We start from the raw sequence: 24,855 nt of genomic DNA, 5'->3' as shown, positions 1-24,855 counted from the left end.
TTCTTCACCATTTGGATTTACACTCTGGTGAGTGTCAAAACGCTGCTCCCACCAAAGGTGTGCCACTCAGCTTCTCTCTCTCTCAAAACACCCATTGCTTGTGCTCACGTTTGGTTGCAGTGTGCCACTCCATCTCCCATGTATCCACGATCACAGTGACACTCATAGGAGTCGGGTGTGTTCTTGCAGGTGGCATGCTGGTGGCAAGTGGCCATCTCCAACCTACACTCATCAACATCTGGGCACGAAGCGTAGGACCACTGTGCTGGTTCTGTGGATGATGCAAATCCGGCAAAAGACAGTGCCACGGAGCATTCAGAATATTCACGTAAGCCAGAGTAATCACCTGAAAAGCATCTATAGGCAAGAGAAAAAAGATCACACAGTCAGGGTTATTTACTAAAGTGAGAATTCAAAGAGAATTTCAATTCTAAGGACAAAGTAGTTGAACGTAGTAATGAAGCCACAGCTGATAATTTTTCCAGTTCGGCTATTTTGAACTTAAATTTGAAATTCACTTTGAATTCTCCCTTTAGTGAATAACCCTGTGAGTCTTCTCACAAAACATGCAATTTATGCCACTATTCTACTTTATAAGTTATTTTTGTTTTCATGAATAATGTTACAGTTTTGTTTTAATCTCTGTATTGGATTTAAATATGCACAAATACACATCAGGTTTCTGACCGAGGTTTTCACTAGCAGCCATACCTCCCCTGATGTCTGCTCTGCTATTATGCATATAGGGGTATTTATTCCACTTACCTGCCCAGCGTGGGATTATCTGTGTTGCCGCACCAGCCACATTCAAAGTTTTGCAAACACTCACGACAAGTGTTGAACCGGGAACAATCCATGCACTGTGGAACTGAGTGTACGCTGATGGGTGAAAAGAAAGGGTCTTGTGAGATTTACTACTTGAATAACAGAGGACAGTCTGTCACCAGCATTACAACACGTACCTTAAAATACATAATGATGATGACAATGAATTATTGAACCTGCCTGTATTAAAAGACCACTAACCATTTGTAAAGTCATCAATCTTAATGACGTTTTGTCCAATCAGGTGCTCCTCATAGAGCATCTACGCTTTGATCCACTGATCCAACAACTCTTATAGTGAAGCACTGGGGACACACAGGCAAAATACAGTGTTTACCTTAGAACCTAGGAACACCTCCAGTCGCAGTTACTCAGACGGTCACCAGAGGGACTTCCTAGTTAAGTCCTGCCTGACGCGCACGTTTAGCTGAAGACATCACACGTGCTATGAGGACACAGCAGGCACTGTGAACGCGGCTGCAGTGTCCTGTATTAACCCCGGAGGCTGTCAGCACCCAAAGCCAACAATGTGAGAGATAAGATCTCCTGCACACACAGCGTCGGCTCGGGCTGACAGGCAGAAGGCAGGAAACACAACAGCAGGATCCAGAGATCTACTGACTTCACACAGTAAATAAACTTATTTTAAAAATAAGTGAGTGAGAGTGAGTGAGTGAAAAAGACAGTGAGTGTAAGAGTGTGAGACAGTGAATGTGTAAAGAGAGAAAAATAGATACATGGATAAATAGAGATAAATCGGCAGATACAGATAGGAATAAACACATAGAGATAGAGATAACTATAGATAGAGAGACAGATAGAGATAAAAATAGATAGCTATAGATAGAAATAGATATATAGATAGATATATATAGGTAGAGATAGATAGATAGATAGCTATGACGCTTCTCCAAGAGAAGTGTCTGATTGAGCCCTGTTACTTTGTAATTTTGACGAAAAAGGGGGCGTGGCCTGCCGAGGATCTCGGCGCTGGAACAGAGGTAAGTTTATATGATAAAAAGGACTCTAATTAATTTATTTTTAAATGGTAAAAACTAATTTAAAAGCAAAAAAGAAGGCTAGGGGACAAGTCTTTCTTGCTATTTATATTTTGACTATTGTGCTCCTTTAATTAAGATGAAGTGATTATGGTATTTAGTAGTCCCTGTAAATTAATGAGATTATACATAGTGTTACTAACAGATTTTACACCGGTTTACTATCTCAAGAAATATCCGAGTGCTAATCGCATCATTACTTAACTCACCTATCGTACCAGTCACGACAGTCACCATAAGGATACTTTGCCAGGTAGGCTGCAAAATAGAAGCAGCTTCCAGTGGACTGACACCAAGCACAATGACTGGAGTTAGACAGGCACTCAGAACAAGTACGTCGCCTGAAAAACATTAGATAAAGGACAGTTGTAACAAGTGATCGATATAAAAACATTACACAATGTCTTACTTTACAGTATACTTTACACAACTACTGCTGTGTGTGTAGCACAGAAATGAAGAACATAATTCTCTCTGATAATGACATTCTGGCAATAGAAGAAATTAAAAATTAGGAGTCCACTCACTGGTTGCAAGCCCGAGGACATCCCTCAGGATTTCGGATAGCGCTGCTTACTCTCCCTCTGCGACTGCATAAAGAGTCTCCCTTTTTACTGCTGTGCACCTGCCATTCACAGAATGAATCCTAAAGACAAACCGATAAATTATATAAATATGTCATCCCAGGAGTAAATCTCCCCCAGCCATAGACCATTTAAATAATATAAACCTTGGTGCAAGCATCACAATCGCGGTATTCCTCACATAGCTGGCAATTGCTTGGTGACAAAATTAGGGGCATATCTTGGAAGTACTCTACTCCGTCCCCAACCAGACGCTGATGACATGTGCGGTTCTGTGAGCACCAGCCGCAGCCTTGATCTGCCAGGCAGGCCAAGCACGAAGGGTAAGATGAGCACAAGTCTGATCGATGAGGCTCCAGGAACAAGAATGAGATCTCCTAAAGAAAGGATGAATGGTGTAAAATGTTAACGGAAAGGAAGAATATAATAAAAAGAGAACACACTTGAAAGGGTTATTTAACAAAGTAATAATGCACTGTATTAAAAACACCACAAAAAAAACCCTGCTGAATATACGTTGAAAGAATACAACAGAAAATGACAAAAGCTGAGCATGTACAAATAAGAAACTTGGAAGAATATAAATAAGAGGAAAGCTAAATAATAAAGAAGTAAAGGAATCAGGCAAAAAAAAAAAATTCCTTACAACAAGTTGGACACAGTTTTTAGTTTTTTTAGTGTGTCTAATTTTAAAATTATTCCCATGGTACAGAATGGACTACTCTATCTTGACCTTGCTGTCTTATTTTTACTATACATCTATAACCTGACTATTGGCTAAGATCAGCCAAGTTCAGGTCAAGTTTGAGAGCACAGGAAGTCAATTAACATTCTGATAGTACAATATGAAAGGAGACTCATAACAATAATAAAGGTGTAACAGGGCTCAAAATTTTTACTCGCCACTTGCCATTGGACCTATAGACCCTCCAGGCTTACAATGGCAAAATAACGTTTAAGGCATAGCTAGCATAGAACATGAAATTATATGCCCTGGCTATAAAACGTTCCATACTTAACCCAGCAGGTTAAAACAGATTACAATTTGAGGAAAACATGTAAAACATCACCTTGATGACCATTATTTTTATAAAGCCAAGAATAAAAATATAACTAATTCAGAATATATAATTAAACATATAATTAAAAACAATTTTAAGAATGTCAGTGATACCTCTTCCCTTTGTCCTATCTTGGTTTGAGTCCCCCAGGGCTCTGTCCTTGGTCCCCTTTTATTTTCTCTTTATACTGCCTCTCTTGGCAAACGTATTACCTCATTTGGATTCCACTACCACCTGTATGCTGATGACACCCACATATATCTCTCCTCCCTGGACCTGCCCCCTGCCAACCTGCAACATGTCACTGTTTGTCTTTCTTCCATCTCTGATTGGATGTCCTTCTGCTTTCTGAAACTTAATCTCTCTAAAACTGAGCTCTGTCAGGGTATCCACACTGGCAGACATTTTGTGTTAAAATAGAAATTATAAATGTATACTGTAAATCTCAATTAAAACAGAGGTGACTCCATTTTGTAACAAATTGCAAAGACAAACACATTTTTACTTCTCTGTACTCTATTAATTCAGCCATGAGCAAAGGAATGCAACTAATGTAAACATTGGCAGAGATAAGACATGATGTTTGCAGCAGAAGGGGGGCTGATGGCAACAACCCAGACACAATTTACATACATATAATTAATATAAATATACATACATATATATATATATATCTTTAATCATATATAAATTGCACTAAGTTAATATTAGAATTTTAATGGATATAATATCATTGCAGAAATACCATATTATTTAATGTTAGTGGAATATGTGTAATAGACATGTATAAATCACATGTGTAACATTACTAAGTGCTACACATAGTTTCACACAAAAAAACAGACACATAAGACAGATAACACCATGTAATTAATTTACTATTTAAATATTAAGGATCTGATACAAAGTTTCATTGTATTAAGAGGAATCTAAGCCTAAGACATGTCAAAAAGCGAGTTTAATGGCACAAAAGTAGACACTCTGTCTGGTAAAAACAAACCAAAAGCCTTTGAAGATAGATAGGTTTTTGACGAATGGTTACCCAAAAGATAACCAAGATGATGTCAAACGCATCATGAAAGTCGGTTAACCCATTATACAAAATAGTAAATGGACCCCCTGACAAGAATTTTCTGTGATTGTGCAATCTACTAACCAAAATCTGGATGATAGTCTGTAGGGAAGACATGCCCACCTTACTCTATTGGTCACTGTCAACTAGTGACGTATAGAGAAATTCTCCATTAAAAATCAAGGTCAAAGGAGAGAGGGATGGGACATCTAACATGTAAGAACTGACATCTGGAGCAGGAACGAGGACACACTTCCTATTTCCCACAATTCTCATACATACTTGCAATCACCATTTTATTTTTATCTCCAGGCCTGAAAAATAAATTCTACAAAGAACTGGTAATTATGCTGGTTTTATTTAATTTAATTTAAGTTAATTTAATTAATTTTGCGAAAACAGAAATATATCTGAATAAAAGGCTGGTCAGATTCAACTATTATGAAATCATAGTTAGCTAATGAAATATATTGTTCCAAGTTCTTAACTGCAGAAAGAATAAGCAAATAATATATTTACTGGTAATTTGCCAAAATGAGCATATCAGCTATTAACCAGTGATATTGACTTATCTGGTTTAGGGATAGTCATCTTTAATTAGGAAAGTTACAATTCTGCAAACATAAAATTTGGTTAGAATTATTATCGGTCATTGGATGAGAAAGAAATAGTTAACTGATCTGGTATGAGAAATATTGTATTGTCATTGCAATATAAAAGATATTCTGCCAATGAGAATTGTAGCCAATAGTGAGAAGTTAACTAACTGGCAGCTAAAAGTTTTATTGCTCTAAGCTGTGCTGCTGTGATTATGCGAAGAGTTCTGTGTAAAGGAATGTTAAACTGATGCTGTGTTAAAGGACCACTATAGTGCCAGGAAAACAAACTCGCTTTCCTGGCACTATAGTGTTAATAGGTCCCCCCCACCCTCATGGCCCCCCTCCCGCCGGGCTCTAGGGGGAGGAAGAGGTTAAAGGCTTACTTTTCTCCAGTGCCAGGCTCCCTCGGCGCTGGGGATTCTCCTCCCTCTTCCGCCGAAAGCGCATGCGCGCGCATTCAGTCCATAGGAAAGCATTCTCAATGCTTTCCTATGGACGCTGGCGTCTTCTCACTGTGAAAATCACAGTGAGAAGCGCGGAAGCGCCTCTAGCAGCTGTCAATGAGACAGCCACTAGACGCTAGATTAACCCTATTGTAAACATAGCAGTTTCTCTGAAACCGCTATGTTTACAGATGGCGGGGCCAATCCTAGAGGGACCTGGCACCCAGACCACTTCATTGAGCTGAAGTGGTCTGGGTGCCTATAGTGGTCCTTTAAGGAATGTTTAGCAAGCTTGTTTCAAAGTGAAGTGTCTTGTCATCATTCTTGTGGAAAACTGCATACATATCGATATAACTGTCGCTATCTAGCTGTCTGTAAACGGTGTTAAACCATTTCCATTTTGTATAATTATTTTATACTTAACCAGAAAAGCTACAATTTCTGGGGAAATTGTGTGAAGTGTTCTTGCCTCCACCAGTAGTCTAGAACTGGAGTGGGCAGAGTAACGTATTATTTATTTATACAGCACATTTAATTGCAACGTTGTTGCCGAAAGTGCTTCACAGTTACATTAAAACATACAGTTATAAAAACATTAGCAGGTGTACAAAAGGCATTGTCTATGACATCACTTGCTGCTCCAGCCTGGCACAGGTCAGAGTATCCTTGTGGTTGCCATCTTCAAACAGTGGTATTTGAAAAACTATACTTCCTACAGCGCTTTATATTGTGATAATCACAAGACCCAGACCTACATTTTGATGCATAGTATGTCTCTGAAGAATGAAAAATGAAGGCACAGTGGCAGTTTAGAAATTGCCCTTCATGTTTGAGCTGGCTAGAGTGGAGTTTCCATGAATGTCAATGGACGGCGTGAGTTGCAAACAAATGTTCATATTGTGAAAACTATCAGGACTATGGCTGAGCCGTGGACATTTTTAGTGGCAGCAGGGATAGCTGAACGTTTTGATATAAGATTTGTGTAGGTGGACTTGAAAATGAGGGAGTGGTGGCAGTTTAGAAATCATGTCCTGATTTTTCAGCTTTTTCCAGCTCCCACTCTAGTTTTGAACATTTTGCCATTCATTGCTATGGGACCAATTTCACCACAAGAACCGTGATCCATTCAGCGAAACGTTCCACAAAGTAATAGCACACCAATCGGAACAATCCGCAAGTTTCGGTATATTACAGTCTATGTAGTGTAAAAACTGTGGGAGAAGTAAGGGTGGGAAATTTGGCTATAATAAGAATAATAATATATATGTGAGATGACATTAAGTGGTCTTGCTATGCAAGAACACTTAATAATTCACTGATTGTTATCACGGATGTTAAATATTATTATGTCACAATAAATTATATTTTTATAATTAGTTTGTGATTAATGTGTGAAATATAAATCCTCTAAAAAAAATGTACTCCAGGGTCTATAAGGATTAAAAATCATGGGTAACCCTTCGCTTTAAATTAATATAAATAGGGGAAACAGTGCCAATATATCAATTTTTGATAATTTTTATGAAAATATTATTTTTAATATTTAACAGCCCATACATATCCTCACAGCTCCTTGTCTTTCCTCCTCCTAATACTGATCCTCCTCTTTCGCTCTCCCTTCAAGTTGGTGGTATCCACATCAGTCCATCTTTGCAAGCGCGCTGTGTTGGTGTCATACTTGATTCTGGTCTCACCTTTGAGCCTCACGTCCAGCATGTTACCAAGTCCTGTAGATTCCATCTTAAAAACATAGCCCACATCTACCCCTTTCTTACGCAAGATGCTACTAAGGAGCTTGTCCATGCTCTATCCTCTCCTAATGTGTCTTCCCAAAAACCGTATTGCCCTGCTACAGTCTGCAATGAATGCTGCCGCCAGACTGATTTTCCTCTCTAGTCGGTCCTCTCACACCACTCCCCTCTGTCAGTCCTTACATTGGCTTCCTGTATCCTATAGGAATGAATTCAAAGTGCTAACCCATACCTATAAAGCATTGACCAAGTCTAGCCCCTCTTATATCTCCTCACAGATCTATTAGGTATACCCCTTCTCGGTCTCTCCGCTCTGCCCGTGACCTTCTCCTGTCTGCTGCTCGTACGCATAACGCCAACTCACGCTTGCAGGACTTCTTGCGCGCGGCTCCCTTCCTATGGAATAGCCTGCCTACCGTCATCAGACTCTCCCCTAGTCTTCAATCGTTTATGAAGTGCCTTAAAGCCCATCTTTTTAAGAAAGTTTATGTCCTCCCAGACCTCACATACCTGCATCCAACTCTCTTCACCAGCTCTGCTTCACTCCCACCTTATTTGATTGCTATTTCCTGCCCTATTGTGTTTTACACCCCACCTCCTATAGACTGTAAGCTCATTTGAGCACAGTACTCTTCAACCTATCATTCATTTAAGTTTTCTTGTAATTGTCCTATTTATAGTTAAATCCCCCCACCCCCTTATAATATTGTAAAGCGCTACGGAATCTGTTGGCGCTATATAAATGGCAATAATAATAAGAATATCTCACTGACTGATTTAGCTATGATAAAACAGTTGAGGATTATTGCATTGAGACAATAACTGGCCACATATGACCCTAAGTAATGACATTCAGATATTTAAAACCATTGAGTTAAAAGTCAAGGAAACTTGGATCTCACACAAGATCACCTTAGCTGCTACCTAAACTTGTGCACACAGACTTACACTTCCCCCTTGGACACCTGTGCGGTCCCAAGCCAGGCTCAGCTCACTTGTGTGCCCATTGCCTGTATTGTTCAGATAACCCTCAATTTGTATGGCATAGCGACTTCCCCGGTCCGCGTAAGGAAAGAGACGTTCACCGCTATTTCTTTGCAGTAGACGATGCTCTTTCTCCTGGTGTACAGACCATCTTCCGACTTCCTCCTGTAAAAAATAATAACATCTGTTAATATAGCAAAGACAGTAAAGAAAGAGGCAGAAAGGTAAGTTGAGTTGAGAAGTGAGAAATACAGAAGAGCAGGATGAAACACAACACACAACACACCTATTGAGGGCATAAAAAGGCAAAGAACATAGTCATAAAAAGGAAAAACAAAGGAAGGTGCAAATAACTCCTTCCAGCCGACACCAGAAAATTTTTAAAGCATTGCTGTAGTAACGCGCAGCAACTCTCTGATAGAGTAGAAGGAAGGAGACCAAGTTCTCCCTCTTCCCGTTCAGCATTGGGGTGGCCTGAGCATGTTTAAATCATGCTAGCATTAGGTTCCAGATTGTGGTTAAAAGCTGAAGCTAAAAGTATGGTTTCTAAATGTTTTCCATGTACTCACCAGATTTGTTAAGCTATTAGAAGATCGTGCAAGTCGAGCAATGACGTAGAACCTCTGCATACGAGCCCAGACAGATATTCGTTCAGGAGAGGCCCCTGGGATCAGCATTGGGTAAAGGAATCCTTTGTAAACTAAAGATACATCCATTTCTGTGCTAGGGTTCAGGGTGATTGTTGTACTGCGCACTATGGAAACCTACAGATAGAATGATACAATTTCCAGCAGGGGTCTGCAATAATTGAAACCTACTGACTACAAAGGAAGTGACCTATAAGAGGAATAACATTACAGGGCATTAATGGATCAAGGTGTATTGGAGTCAGCTCCTCACTGGGATTTTACACAAATTTTATGAAACAGGCTCTGGGTATTTGAATGGTGCCCAAAATATAAGCAAAGGGACAAAAGAAAAAGTACAACATATAGCCTGTGTTTCACAAACAAAATGAGCACTAAAAGCACAATTTTTATCTATGCTATTTGCATTGGTCACCGTTTCATTCTGTTCATAATAGCAGGAGTAATTTAGAACAGACTGTCCCGACTATATGCTCCACTACTGTTTGACATCTGAGGGAGAATCTGTACCTTTTTAACACTGTACTACTCCTACATAACAATCACAAGCACTTTGTTTCTATTAGAAAGGCTGTTTAGCAGACACAATTCTGAGCTATGGCTGTTATTACCTTAAGTAGTTATATGTTTAGACGATTGAGAATACTAATGACTGGTGATTTATAAAGCCACAAATACCTCAATGTTTATGAACTATGTACAATATTCTTATTAAAAAGGATGTGTGATTCAGACTTGGGAGAAAAAACTCAGTCACTTCCTGGTACTTGCAGAAACAATGGAAATGGAATTAGCCGTTATCTTTTTGCATTGATTTTTAACATTGGATACACAATTTCTCAATCTCTAGTTTAGTAAATAACACTTCTAATAAAACAAGCATACACAGAATAAGTAATTAAATCATTGTTATAAGAATGTATAAAACAATTAAAAGGCAAATAGTTACCCTGTCGGGCTGGGAGTCATTGCGAGGCTGCTGATATGTTATGAGGTGAAGTCCAGGCAAAAAGTTATGGGTTCTACATCCATCCAGAGAGGTGATAAATGTGGTGACAGGACCCCACCAACCATACGTTCCAGAAATCTGTCCTACGCGGCAAGTAGAGCGCTCTGAGAGTGAATGCAGATAAAATAGTAATAATAAACAAGTCAAAACAATAGCAAAATGGAAATATAAAAATATACATGTAATAAAAAATAAATTAAAAAAATCTGTGATTATATCACCTGATAAAGGCATGCATGTCTCATTTTGGACACACCACCCAAAGGAGCGTGGAATATGAGAGGAAGTGGTCACATTGGTGCTAAATGCCAAGCATGCCTGACAATCGGAGAGTAGCCGAGCCAGTCCAAGACAGCTTTTATCAGGGCACTGCAGGAGAAGATTGAAAAGACAAACAAGATGAAAAAAAAAAAAAAACAATACAAAACACAGTTGGTTTAGAAGTTGTTAGGGATAGATGGGATAATAGGAAATATAAGAAACAGTAAATTGGGTAAGCCAGACACAGGGAGATGCTTTGATAATGGTCATAGTAAATGTAATAAAGCATACATTCTTATTGCGCTGGGAAGTCTGGCAGCTAGTTTCACACCAAGTGCATTCTGGGTCTTTGAAACAGGTTCCCTCATCTGCATACATTGAGCAATGATCCAGGTGGTACTGAAAAGGTCAAAAGAAAATAGAATTAATTCACTAGATGACACCCACCCAGGATTTATAACTTGTGTCTGGGGAGAAAAAAAATGCCTTCCTTTCTTCTCCTTTACTCACATCTTGCACTGGCGTCTGGTATACTGACATAGGCACCTTGAAAGCAAGGATGTCTCCACGGGGTGTACCACTGTATCCTCCAGCCACCAATAAAACACTGCCTTTCATCAGGGCTGCCACGTGGGAGTAGCGCCCCCTACCTAAAGACTGACGTTCTGCCAATAAAGAAAATCACAACATTCAATGACATTGTCCATAAATAACACTGGATGTATTGCATATTTAATCAATAATTAAAAGCAGAAAAGGCGGAACCCCCCCCCCACCCCAGAAAAAAACAACAAAAAAACACAAGCAACAATACATTATGAAAAGATTACTAAAAACACATGAGCAAACAATAATATGGGAATAAATAAATGTGCCAAATGTAAATTGTCCAACACTCTAGCCTAGAGTTAGTTACTATAAGACAACACTACTGGGTGAGAAAAAAATAAAATTAAAAAGTGTATATATCACTTTCTTTTCACAGGTACAAAATCTTTACACTGCAGATATGTACCTAAATGTTCGTGACACAAAGAGCATTAAGCTTGGTGATATAGTCACTAAAAACTAAGTTGCTGTGGGCTGACAATCAAAATGAAATAATCTTCTGCTCTAATTATAAATCACAACTTTTTATATAAAAAAAAATAATAAAATAAGTGAAGGGAACTACAAATGCCTCGTTTCCACTGAGCGGTACGGTTCGGTATGGTACGCTATTTTGAGTGTTTCCATTATGAAAGTGGCCCATGTAACCAAACCAAACCGCACCATTCCTGGTCCCCCTTCAGATGTAGGGCCATAGGAAATGGTACGGTACGGTTAGGGCGGAGCTACTGGCGTCACACTATACAATCCATTGATTGGCGGACAGGAAAACGTCAATGCTCACAACAAATGGCATGCTAGGCATTTGGTCTAAACCCCGCATGCCCCCTGGCGGTCCGACTTGCAGTGGAAACGCTCACCTGAATAGGCTGGACCATTCTATCCCTTCCAAACTGTACCGCTCAGTGGAAACGAGGCAATAGATATCACAAAGATGTATAAGGTGTACTGAATTTATTTCTTTGTAGTCTTTAATTTGTGATGCTGCACAGGCACCACTGATTAGGTCAGGTGTGATAGTTTATACCACTTATCCCTTTCAGACATGTCATGCATCTTTGTGATGTCTATCTAGTTCCCTTTATTGTTGATATCTCCATTTTCTGCACAAATAGTGGGGCTATTTTTTGTACATCTTTCAAGTGTTAAATAAAAGTTTTGTCTGATGATTGTTTAGGGTTTGGTGTTTGTAAGTCTTTCTCTAATTATTGTTTAATATATTAGGGGTTATTCCCATTACACATTCCCAACCTTAATCTCCTGCTCTATGTTATTTATTTTACTAAATTTGTCAGTTAATTTGTAAACCTACCATAAAATTCAATAATCATTTCCTTTAGGCATAAATATTGCAACTTCCATTAATGAGAGTGAGGTGACTTTGCAGGGGATGTACGAGTATGTATCACTTACCATGATGTAGGGGCATCATCTGACTCAGGACCTTGCTGGGAACCCACTGGTGGCAGCCAAGATGGTAGAAGAATATTTCCTCATCATAACACTTCTCCTCTTGGTAGTGAATGTGAAGGTTTCCACCTGCAATAACAAACAACATGCCACTTAAAGAGATGTGGATGCACAGTTACTTTAATAGTCAGCATTCCTTGTCTCAGTTACATAATGTATTGCAATTCCCATTTCCCTATGCATCATGGTGCCTTGCTGGTTTGCCAATCTTAAAAATCCAAGAGCAAGATACATTTTTCTTTAAAAAAACAGCAGGCTCCAAATATTACTTGCAACAATACTTACAATGCAAACACTCTATAAGAATCTGATCAAAGTACAGAGTTGTTGATTCTAAACCTAGCAATGTCAATTCAGCATTTTATCTTTTACAAGTTAAAGGAACACTATAGGGTCAGGAACACAAACATGTATTCCTGACCCTTTATAAAACCACTTTCTAGCCGCCTTGGCCTCCCTAAATATAGTAAAATCTTACGTCTATTCAAGGCTGAAGCTGCTGCCTCTGCCTGTGAACTTCCTCTGACCTCTGACATCATCAGAAGTGGTGGCCTGATCCAATCACAATGCTTCCCCATAGGATTGGCTGTGACGGACAAGGAGGTAGATCAGGGGCAGTACCAGCACAATTCAAACACAGCCCTGGACAATCAGCATCTCCTCATACAGATAAATTGAATCAATGAATCTCTATGAGGAAAATTCAGTGTCTGCATGCAGAGGGAGGAGATACAGAATGTTTGGATGCATTTTAGGCAGCCACGACCCAGGAAGGATCTCTAACAGCTATCTGAGAAGTGGCCAGTAAAGTTATCACTAGGCTGTAATGTAAACACTGCATTTTCTCTGAAAAGACAGTGTTTACAGCAAAAAGCCTGAAGGTAATGATTCTACTCACCAGAACAAATTCAATAAGCTGTAGTTGTTCTGGTGACTATAGTGTCCCTTTAACAAAATGAGCCTAAAGAAAGGTTGAATGCAGCCTGTGGTATAATTATCAAGGTTGAACTAGATGGACTTTAGCCTTTTTTCAACCTAGATTACTGTGTAACTATCAAAGTAACTATAACACAATCCTGATACTTTATGTAAAAAAGTAACAGTGAACAGTGATAAATGACCCTCTCTACATAACATCAAACAGTGAAGCTTAAAGAAACAGTAGAGATTAATGTTTCTCCATGCAGGACAGACGTCACAGCCTAACAAGGCAGGACCACAATAACTGGCTAAAAGCAAAAGCTTAGCACTCTCAGCTTGATTTGATCTATAGAGCAATCTAGCTTCTTCTGCTGGAGAACACATGCAGAACAGGAGCCCAGCAGGACATAGGTAAGCTTTAAAACTTTGATAAACCCCTGGCACCATAACCACTACAGTGGGTTCTTATGGTTATAATGCTTGGAGGGCTCCAACAAAATATGATAGAAACATTAATGGAACCATTGGAATCTATGAAAAGTCAGCTGACACACACAGCCAATGAAAAATTTAAAAATGTTACAACATAATTGATACTGATATTTCCGTTTACCGCATCAGTGCATGCTCAATATCGCCAGGTAAGTGCCAAATGGTTTGTAAATGGCTTGACGGCTTACAGCAAACTTCCTCTCTGTCTCTAACCCTATTCGGCGCACACATCAATGCCACAATCAAAAGAGAAGCTACCCATGTCCATGATACTAGCAGTTCCACACTCCTCAATGGATGAGAAAAGGGCCCAAAACTCTGAGCAAACAAATGGTACACGGGAGACCTGCTCAGAGGCGAAGACCAATTTAAAGGGTGGCCCCAAAAGATAGATCCCCATCTGTCGTAAAACTCTGCCAGCTGATGATTAATCATTTGCCCATCTTTGCAGAGTTGTATTTAGCACTGAGCAGTGTTTGTGTATTTGATTGTAAGCATGTGTGAGTGAATGTAGGGGTGTATTTGTGTGTAGTGTTGGAGAGATGCTGAGATGTGTGCACATATACACACACTGACATACAGACACACATGGAAAAACACTGATTTGCATGCAGACGCACAGACACATATAAACACACACACACAGATACACACGAAGATACATAGACACAAAGTCACACACAGATACACAAACACTGACACAAAGATTCACAGACATGCAGATACAAACACATACAGATACAGAGACATACATAAAGACACACATACAGATACACAGACACAATATATATATATATATATATATATATATATATGCACACATTGACACACCTGTTCTACATATACATAAACACACATACAGATACACAGATTGACACACAATAACAAAAAAAAGTCTGCAGGGACATGCTGTTAAACCCTAAAGCACTTCAGCAATCTGCAGTGTTTTAGGGGACTTCAAAAGGACACTATAGTCACCAAAACAACTTCAGCTTAATGAAGCAGTTTTGGTATACAGATCATGCCTCTGAAGTTTCACTGCTCAATTATCTGCCATTTAGGAGTTACATCACTTAGTTTCTGTGTATGCAGTCCTAGCCACACATTCCTTGGCTGTGATTAACAGAGCCTGCATGAAAACAAAATTGGTTTTTAATTAACTTTTTAATTATTTTGTTTCTTCATCTCTGTAAATTGAACTTTAATCTCACACAAGAGGTTCCTGTAGGGTCTGGGAAACGATTAACATTAGATGACTCTTACAGGAAGTGTTTAGGAAGGCTGTGCAGATCACATGCAGGGAGGTGTGCCTAGGGCTGCAAAATGAAAGTGATATAACTCCTAAATGACAGAGAATTGAGCAGTGAGACTGCAGGGACATGATCTATACACCAAAACGTTTTTATTGAGCTACAGTTGTTTTGGGGACTATAGTGTCCCTTTAAAATGATGCTTGCATTACACCCGTGAATAATCTGCCTATGAACAAGGTTAGTTTATGTACTTACAAATTTACATAATAGACTGAAGCCACAGACATGTTTTATTACATTTCCTCCTCTGTAAATAAAGAAGACGCTGTATGTCTAAACAAAATCCACTCACCATATACCACCATGTAGTTGCCAATGACAGTGGCACTGTGGAATGCTCTCTCACGGGGACCATGACTGCCATCCCGTGGTTTTAGGGTGGTCCAGTAATTTAGATCCACGTGAAACAGATCTGTTGTGTTAACACGCATGCTGAACCTGAGACAAAAAAAAGCTATGTTACTTATTTCAGATAGAAGAATTAACCAACAGGAACAAATTTCAGCTATGGTTGATGTTGTAAGGGCAGGAGGATGTTTGACCCTACCGTGCAGTGGAAGGTCGGTGTCCTCCATAGATGAGTAGAGAGCGAGATGCAGCATGGAATACCATAGAGTGGCCAGCAGCAGATGGAGGTTTTCCTCCACCAGGGAGAACCTGTTCCCATTCCCATGAATAAAGGTTTAAACGGAACATTTGTGATGAAAAAACATCCCGAGATGTGCGTCCTGTTCAGGAGATAAGATTGTATAGTTGGATATATGTTTGTGGAATGGCTGTGTATCCAGAGCTGATAATAGTAAAAATAATGTTAGCATAAACAAGAGAAAAAGGATGTATAGTTAAAAAGAAAAAAGGTGGTATAAAAAAAAAACAAAGAAAGGTCAACTCATGAGATGGTTTGTGTGTCAACATGCATCAATGCAAAATACGGAGGGTTTGACAGATCCCAGAAACCAGGGAGAGGAGACAAGGTTCCTGAAAATATCACTGTTAATGCACTACTTTTTCAAGTATTTTTTTATTGAACATTAAAAGGGACACTATAGTCACCCAGACCATTTCAGCTTAATAAAGTGGTCTGGGTGCCAGGTCCTCCAGGTTTTAACCCTGCAGCTTTAAACATAGCAGTTTCAGAGAAAACCACCTTTATCCAGCGCTGGGCTCCATCGGCGCTGACCTCTCCTCCCCCTCTGACGTAACATCCCAAATGGAGGCAAATGCGCATGAGCGGCCAGAGACGCGCGCGCATTAAAAACGCCCATAGGAAAGCATTTCTCAATGCTTTCCTATGGACGTTCTGCGTGCTCAATTCGATTTTCGCATTGAGCGTCGCAGAAGCGCCTCTTGCAGTTGTCAGGAAACAACTAGAGGCTGGATTAACCATGCAATGTAAACATAGCAGTTTATCTGACACTGCTATGTTTACACCTGAAGGGTTAAAACCTGTGGGACCTGGCACCCAGACAACTTAATTGAGCTGAAGCTCATTGAATTGTTCTGGGTGCACTGTGTCCCGTTAGCCCTGCAATGCCAAGCATTGTTGTTTCAGAGAAACTGCAAGGTTACTATTGCTAGGTTAAGACTAGCTCTAGTGCAGTTTAACACCATGAAACAACACTGGACAACCTATGCTGCGGATGAGGACATCCATCATCTTCTAAAACCCCATAGAAAAGCAATACGTCAATGATTTCCTATAGAGAAAGTCCATGTGCATTAGGTTCCCCCATTGTCTGACATCTGAGGAGAAGCTTGCCTTAAGCTGCACCCTTTGTCAAGATTACCAATGAGTAGGAAAAATACAAAAGAGATCAGAAATGAAAAGCAGATTCTGAAAGAGGCAGAGAAGAAGAAACAATAGGAGAAAGGATTTTGAGGTGACAGAGACACTTTACTAACATTTCAGATATTTTTTTTTGGATTGCCAATAAATAGTTGAATATCAAAATATCTCTTACCTCCAAATACATAAAGCCAGTGATCCACAGTGGCAGCAGCATGGTTAGCCAAAGGAGGTGGATGAAACGGGCTGTGAGGAGTTAGCTCCATCCAACGCTCCTCTAAAGGGAGAAATACCCAGACATCTCCAGTCAATCTTCCCACAGCAAGCTCCCCACCAAATAATATGAGTGTGTCATTCCACTCCACTACCACATGGGAATGCCGAGCAGTCTGTAAGAAAAAATATTAAACCATTATAGTGAGGGAAGCAAGGAAAAATAATTATGTTCAGGAAACTGAATGAATCTACAACATTTGCTTTGTTCTCTGTGTCCTGATGAAAAACTGAATGCACGGAATGGCAAATATTTATACCATAATAGCAAATTTTAAGTTTAGGTTTTTCCAGTTGGGTTAAAGGAAGAAAATAGGGTCAGGAACACAAACATGTATTCCAGACCCAATAGTGTTGAAACCACTATTTAGGTGGCTTGCCTCCCTTAAAAGGTAAGAAAACATATCTTATTTCGAGCACCACGCGAGTCCGCCGGCATTGGCCACGCCCGATCCGCCTCTTTGCGGACATCAAAATTAAGGAATTGCCTGAAATCGGCGAGGAGGCGGTGCCAAAAACCAGCTGAGCCAATCAGAACCTCCTCATAGAGATGTATTGAATCAATGCATCTCCATGCAAAGCGTGGAGAGGCTGATCACAGCAGTGCTGGACACTGTGCACCACCTCCCCAGGAAGCACCTCCAGTGGCCATCTGAGGTGTGGCCACTGGAGGTGTCCGTGGGGGCAATACAATGTTTACATGAAAATGCCTGCAGGGAATGATTATACTCACCAAAAAAAAAAATAAAAAAAAATAAAAATACATTTAGCTGTAGTTGTTCTGGTGACTAGTGTCCCTTTAATCCTAAAACTGGAAATTATCGAAATTCCAGACAATGGATAACCTTGTAAATTTATTTAAAATGTCTATGACTTTTGCACCAATTTATTCAAGTGTCAATATTACGGTTTCTTTTAACTTTATTCCTACATTCAGCTTCATGTACAAGATTGTATTATTTTACCTGTCAAAGGTTCAGAACAATCATATATCAGAGCTCAGTCACAGCTAAAGTTTAAAGGATCACTATAGGGTCAGGAACACAAACATGTATTCCTGACCCTATAGTGTTAACACCACCATCTAGCCCCCCTGGGCACCTCATGCCTCCATAAATATAGTATAAATCTTACTGTATTCAAGCCTGAAGCTGTAAATCTGCATGCTGTTAGACTCAGAAAAATAAGCAGTCTGCTGACATATGGTAGCCTGATCCAATCACAGTGCTTCCCCATAGGATTGGCTGAGACTGACAAAGAGGCAGATCAGGGGCAGAGCCAGCATGATTCAAACACAGCCCTGGCCAATTAGCATCTCCTTATAGAGATGAATTGAATCAATGAATCTCTAGGAGGAAAGTTCAGTGTCTGCATGCAGAGGGAGGAGATACTAAATCACAGGATGCTGTGCACAGTGCTGCCCTGTGCTCTGCTGACAGCAGATCTGAGTGGATGGAGGCATATTATGCCTCCATCAACTCCGAAGTCCCTCTGGTTCACTCTGAGTGACTGCAACTGGAGGTGTTCCCAGAAAATACAGAGTTTACATGAGAAAGGCTGCAGGGAGCTTTAGTTCTCACCTGAACAACCTCATTAAGCTGGAGTAGTTCAGGTGACTATAGTGTCCCTTTAATCTTATTTGTAAAGGATACGGATATAGGAATATGAAATCCATCTGGAGTGTTTGCTTTTTATCCTTGATCTACCATAAGTTGATAAGAGTCAAAACTCAGAATCACTTGTGTAATATTTAAGTAAAATATCTTGAGTACCTAACAAATAGCATGACAAATAACTCTATTCATATACAAATGGATTTCAAGCTTACAGTCTAACTAGTTTAAAAACATATACTCCATATGGTTTCATCTGTGGTCAATGGGTAGAGAAACTGACGTTCTGTTAGCATGCGTTTCTCGGCCTGCATCTTGTGCAATTTGTCTCAAGAGCAAGGCATGGCAACAAGACACAGATTAAGGAGGATGCATGACAAGGGACACACATGGAAAATCTGTTTGGCGACGCTAAGGTCCAGAGGATGATATGAAGTGAATATTCACATTACCTCGCAGCTTATACATATGCTGGCCATTCAGCTAAGCACAATGTGCAGTTGGACATAAAAGACACAAAATGCATACTATGTTTTTTTGGGGTTGTTTTTAAGGGGGTAAAACATACCGGACCATGACTGTAAGTTCTTCTCTCCCACATATTTGAAGTGAAATTATAAATAACTAGATCACCTAAAGCATCATTCAAATCGAGACCTGAGAAGAGATAAGATAAAAGATAAATTAGAACAGATAAAGTTAACATTTCACCATTACTCCATAATTTTCACAACAACCTACAACTCAAACTCAATTAAAATAACCTGACTCAAAGCACCCAATACAATAATGTTTTTGATATCCCTGTTAAAATGTTTCCCCAATCTGCTATTTACCTCCAAAGATGTATAAGGCATTGGTGGGAGGGAGAAAGGCACCAGCGGCTGCAGTGCGGGGAGAGAACGAGGAGTCCAGTCTGCTCACATTGTACCAGGTGCCTGCACCTTGATTATCAGCCAATGACAGATCACACTTCTCCCCAACATATCCAGCAGAACAAACACACCTCTGAGTGTCCTATGAAACATAAAAAGACGGTTACATTTGGCAATGAAATGCATACAAAATGAAAACTAAAATATTTTTTTTGTGCTGGAGCAAACAAAATAAAAACAGATGAACTAAAGGTTAACAGAAAATGTGAAATATGTGAAACTCAGGAATAAACTCAAAAAATATTATACATTTGTGGTGATGAATCACTATCCCTGCGCGAGTGACAGGTCTCTTAATACTGTAAGTGCAGGGCACACACAGGCTCACAGTGCTGTTGTAAGTTCACTGAACTTTATAGGTTCCTGTGAACTTTAGTGGACAGAGTCAGCCCCTGCACAGCTGTTCTAAGCAACACAAGTGCTGCATACACTCATGTGAACATTCACATTCCCTCCAGACAGCAGTCTGTGCTTGTGGTCATTCACTGAAGCCCTTTCAGTCTCTCCTCTCGGACACTCACCTAACAGCAGACCATAGTGAGTCACTGACTATTCAGTGGGAATAAATTACTGCAGAGATGTCAGGCAAGACTGTGCTGTCAGGGCTGGTATGCTGAAGATCATTTGCCTGTTTGAGGCCTTTGAGCAAGTCAAAACAAAACCTGGCACCTGTCAGTGCAGGTGATGCAACTATACATGTAACAAAGGACATAATGCTTGCAATGGACCAAAGCAAGCCAATCTATCTCTCTGGCTCTCTCTCCCTGTATTTTGTTTGCTCGCTTATTGTTTCTCTATCACTCTTGATCTAGTATGTGCATGTTGTGCTATCATTAATGATATTCCTAAGTATAAACAGCAAACAATTGGGAGGGAGATAACATACTAACATATTGACCAAGATTGTAATAAAAAAGAAAAATAAGGATAATCACGTGTAGAAGCATGGCATATGTATGATGTTCTAAAGTTTTAAAGTTGGTACCTTATTGCAGGTTCCGTGATGAGGGTTGCAGTAGGATCTGCAGTCGGCCACTTGGCATCCCTCACCACCCCAGCCTGCATCACACAAACACTGCTTGTTTTCCTGGCATAAGCCATGTCCAGAACAACCTTGTGGACAAAGAGAGAAGCTGTATGTTGCATTGAAACCCAGTAGGTTATAGTTTGCATCGCTGAAGAGATGTAGAAGCATCTGTGAACAGAGAAACAAGAAATATATAAATAATCGATAGTAAAGTTTAATAAAAACAAAGAAATTAGGTGCTAACAATCACCATGTGTATCACTCCAAAACACACAACAAATAGTGCAAAATATAATAAAAATGGTGAGAGCACACTAAACAATAGCAGATTACCACATTTGGCACATACAGTAGGTATATCAGAAAACAAAAAGGAATATATACATAGGGTAATATAGTTAAAACTATATGATGGAAAGAATTGATAATGGATCCACTCACATGGTTCTGAGCCACTCCACAAGCTGGCTCAGACTAAAAGCTGAAATGCAGAAATAACAGTGGCCACCTTGTAAGAGCCTGGATATTTCAAGTATAATGCTTTTCTTTTTCCCAGTATAGCACTAGCAAGGAACTCCCAAAAACTGGATACGGGTGTATAAAAGCACAACTAACAGAGAGTAAAAACTAAATTAATTAATAAAAAATCTTACAAAATTAAGTCAAACGGTAGTCCACCTCCACTTGCGTTTCTGCTGGTTGGCCTTTATCAAAAGTGGTTTTGATGTGAGTATGTCTCTCCCTTTTAAATGTGCTTTGGCACCTTCTCTCGTGTTGCCGGTATTTACTTCCGGGTTCAAGACCTTTGTGTATTCAGACGTCGCAACGCCCCTTTTGCGTCTGACGTCATTAGAGTTCCAATGCCTGAGTCCGAATGCTCAAAAGTATAAAAGCAACACTGTGTGTATTCAGAGTTCTATGCACACAGTCAATATACAATTTGGAAGTCCGCCATATAACTGGAGTTATTATGATAAACAGACATACCGCAACACAAATGCAATTGAAAATCCACCATTAATCTTGAATAAAACATCCTAATAAGGGGATCATAATAAAAACATAGCAATGAGGAAAAGTGGGGAATATGACATATCAAAAACTCTATAAATATAATAGTGTATCATATAAATGCTAATAAGGAAATAAAAAAGCATTAACAAGACAACTTCAAAACAAGTAAATTCCCTTGAGGGAAGAAAGGAGAGAAAACAGCATTAAAATTCTATATATATAGAAATAACAATCATAACGATTAAAAGCATGAATTGATTTCCAAATCAGCATTCATGCCATAGGGATGCAGGTTATCAAGGTTAAAAATCCATCTCATTTCTGTCTGAGGCTATTAATATCTCCTCCTCTCTCCAATGGATCTTGACTGATTCAATACCTATGAAATCAAGTCCCTGCGGATTCCCATTATGTTTCTCTAAAAAATGCTTGGTAACAGTATGGAGATTGAATTTTCTATTAATATTATAAATATGTTCTCAAATTCTTATTTTGAGACACCTCGATGTCTTCCCAATATATTGGAAACCGCAGGGACACGTGAACATATAGATAATGTTCCTGGTATTGCCGGTGATAAAAGATTTAATATTACACTTTTGCTTAGTCTGAAATGAGGTGAATTCTTTAACATGTGTATTCTTTTTTTGATCTCTTAAAGTGCAGCCCCTACAGATTTGGAAATAATAAAACCCTTTCCCTCTACTTAAAAAGTTGTCTCTCTCTTTAATATTTGTCTTAGCTAAAAAAAAAAAACTATGCGTTAAGATCTTTTTAAAATTATTAGCCCCTCTCAAAATTAAACAGGGTTTACTCCCTGTAGAATTATTAATATCCTGATCTTGTTTTAAAATATGCCAATTTTTCTTAATATTTTTTTGTAAATTGGACCTATTTGTATTAAAAATAAATGGGATATCTTCCTTATCTGTTCTATCTTTTAATGGTTTTTCTTTATATTTTAGGAAATATAGTCTTGATCTATTTTCAACTTCCTCATACACCTCCTGTATTTTATTTGGATCATAACCTTTTTTTAAATAATGCCTGATCCCTATAATGATTTACATCCGTACAGTTCCGTTTTAATCTTAAAAACTGACATTTGGGAATACTGATTAACCATGGTTTAGAATGGCAACTTGTAAAATCAATAAAACTGTTAACGATGACTTGCTTAAAAAAAGTTTGGCTTTTTTTGTGTTGCTTTTGTACATTTGAGCTTTCGGACTCAAGTGTTGGAACTCTAATGACGTCCGACGAAAAAGGGGCGTTGCGATGTCTGAATACACAAAGGTCTTGAACCCGGAAGTGAATACCGGCAACACGAGAGGAGGCGCCAAAACACATTTAATAGGGAGAGGAAGAGATACTCCCATCAAAACCACTTTTGATAAAGGCCAACCGGTCAAAATGCATCAAGTACAGGTGGACTACCATTTTACTTAATTTTTTAGGTTTTTTTTTTTTTTTTATTACATTTTGTTTTCAATAAAGCCAGTAGGGCTTTTTACTGTTTGTTTTCAATAAAGCCAGTTGTGCTTTTATACACCCGTATCCAGTTGTTGGGAGTTCCTTGCTGGTGCTATACTTATATAAAGTAAAAAGTATTATATTTGAAACATCCAGGCTCTTACAAGGTGGCCACCGTTATTTCTACATTTCAGCTTTTTCTGAGCCAGCTTGTGGAGTGGCTAAGAACCATGTGAGTGGATCCATCATCAATTCTTTCCATCATATAGTTTTAACTATATTACCCAATATATATATATATATATATATATATATATATATATATATATATATATATATATATATATATATATATATATATATATATTCCTTTTTGTTTTCCAATATACCTACTGTATGTGCCAAATGTGGTAGTCTGCTATTGTTTAGTGTGTTCTCACGAGAGAAACAAGAATGATACAATTAAAGGACCACTCTAGTGCCAGGAAAACATACTAGTTTTCCTGGCACTAGAGTGCCCTGAGGGTGCCCCCACCCTCAGGGACCCACCCCCACAGGGCTCTGGTGGGAGGAAGGGGTTAAACTTACTTCTTTCTCCAGCGCCGGGCGGGGAGCTTTCCTCCTCCTCCTCTTCTTCCTCGCGACGTCATCGGCTGAATGCGCATGCGCGGCAGGAGCCGCACTCGCATTCAGCCGGTCGCATAGGAAAGCATTCATAATGCTTTCCTATGGACTCTTGCGTGCTCTCACTGTGATTTTCACAGTGAGAAGCACGTAAGCGCCTCTAGCGGCTGTCAATGAGACAGCCACTAGAGGCTCTGGAGGCTGGCTTAACCCTCAGTATAAACATAGCAGTTTCTCTGAAACTGCTATGTTTATAAAAAAAAAAAGGGTAAAAGCTAGCTGGACCACTGGATGAGACAGCCACTAGAGGAAATAGGGGAAGGCTTAACCCATTCACAAACATAGCAGTTTCTCTGAAACTGCTATGTTTCTGAAAAAATGGGTTAACCCTAGAAGGACCTGGCACCCAGACCACCTCATTAAGCTGAAGTGGTCTGGGTGCCTAGAGTGGTCCTTTAAAGTTCTTATTCACTATGATGAATAAATTGATAAAATGTTACAATTTTCTAGTCTTCAACATGATTGCATTTTTAACCATTTCTGGCTTATAACCATGCTCCCCTTACATGTATCATTTTACATTCACACTATTAAATTAGTAGCTCATTATGCCTTGCATATTTTTATTGTATTCATACCTTTCCAGAAGTGGCCTCTAGAGTAGGTGGCAGACTGCTCCCACTAAGACTGGCCAAAAGACGGTCACTATAGGAATCTCCATCATAAACAAAGAGATAGTCATAAGTGCATTCTGTGTCCATAAACAAAAAGCTGAGAAGCACACGATAGCTGCTGCTGGGAGCTGCAAAAAATAGGAAGTATGAATTACAAGGAAAGAAAGTAATAAATGAGAATCATCAGTAAAAATTGCTTATGTACACCAACTGTGTGCAGCTTGGAAATGCTTTAGTCCTTAAGGCATTACATTTCCAGTTCAGACAAGGCAAAGCCAGGGAAAACACTACAAATGAGGAGGAGAGAGAAAACCACTATTTGTTTTCTCCTCCTCTC

At 39.3% G+C, this 24,855-nt stretch overlaps 1 protein-coding gene across 1 annotated transcript in view; it reads right to left on the bottom strand.

The window, feature by feature from the left end:
• MEGF8 (multiple EGF like domains 8) overlaps nucleotides 1-24,855 on the bottom strand; it is a 66,247-nt gene that overhangs the window by 36,251 nt on the left and 5,141 nt on the right. Inside the window, exons 3-21 of the mRNA XM_063437189.1 lie at nucleotides 24,483-24,646; nucleotides 20,692-20,901; nucleotides 19,608-19,788; nucleotides 19,340-19,428; nucleotides 17,061-17,274; nucleotides 15,647-15,827; nucleotides 15,392-15,537; nucleotides 12,317-12,442; nucleotides 10,805-10,959; nucleotides 10,586-10,693; nucleotides 10,255-10,402; nucleotides 9,974-10,137; nucleotides 8,947-9,141; nucleotides 8,342-8,542; nucleotides 2,614-2,844; nucleotides 2,411-2,529; nucleotides 2,093-2,224; nucleotides 766-879; nucleotides 109-357 (exon numbers count right to left, since the gene is read on the bottom strand). Coding sequence (XP_063293259.1) covers nucleotides 109-357; nucleotides 766-879; nucleotides 2,093-2,224; nucleotides 2,411-2,529; nucleotides 2,614-2,844; nucleotides 8,342-8,542; nucleotides 8,947-9,141; nucleotides 9,974-10,137; nucleotides 10,255-10,402; nucleotides 10,586-10,693; nucleotides 10,805-10,959; nucleotides 12,317-12,442; nucleotides 15,392-15,537; nucleotides 15,647-15,827; nucleotides 17,061-17,274; nucleotides 19,340-19,428; nucleotides 19,608-19,788; nucleotides 20,692-20,901; nucleotides 24,483-24,646 — 3,127 coding nt within the window. The remainder of the gene's footprint in view (nucleotides 1-108; nucleotides 358-765; nucleotides 880-2,092; nucleotides 2,225-2,410; nucleotides 2,530-2,613; nucleotides 2,845-8,341; nucleotides 8,543-8,946; nucleotides 9,142-9,973; nucleotides 10,138-10,254; nucleotides 10,403-10,585; nucleotides 10,694-10,804; nucleotides 10,960-12,316; nucleotides 12,443-15,391; nucleotides 15,538-15,646; nucleotides 15,828-17,060; nucleotides 17,275-19,339; nucleotides 19,429-19,607; nucleotides 19,789-20,691; nucleotides 20,902-24,482; nucleotides 24,647-24,855) is intronic.

This window comes from Pelobates fuscus, chromosome 11 (assembly GCF_036172605.1).
Source record: "Pelobates fuscus isolate aPelFus1 chromosome 11, aPelFus1.pri, whole genome shotgun sequence".
NCBI lineage: Eukaryota > Metazoa > Chordata > Amphibia > Anura > Pelobatidae > Pelobates > Pelobates fuscus.
The sequence above is the reverse complement of the archived record's forward strand: the minus strand, read 5'-3'. Positions and strand labels throughout refer to the sequence as shown.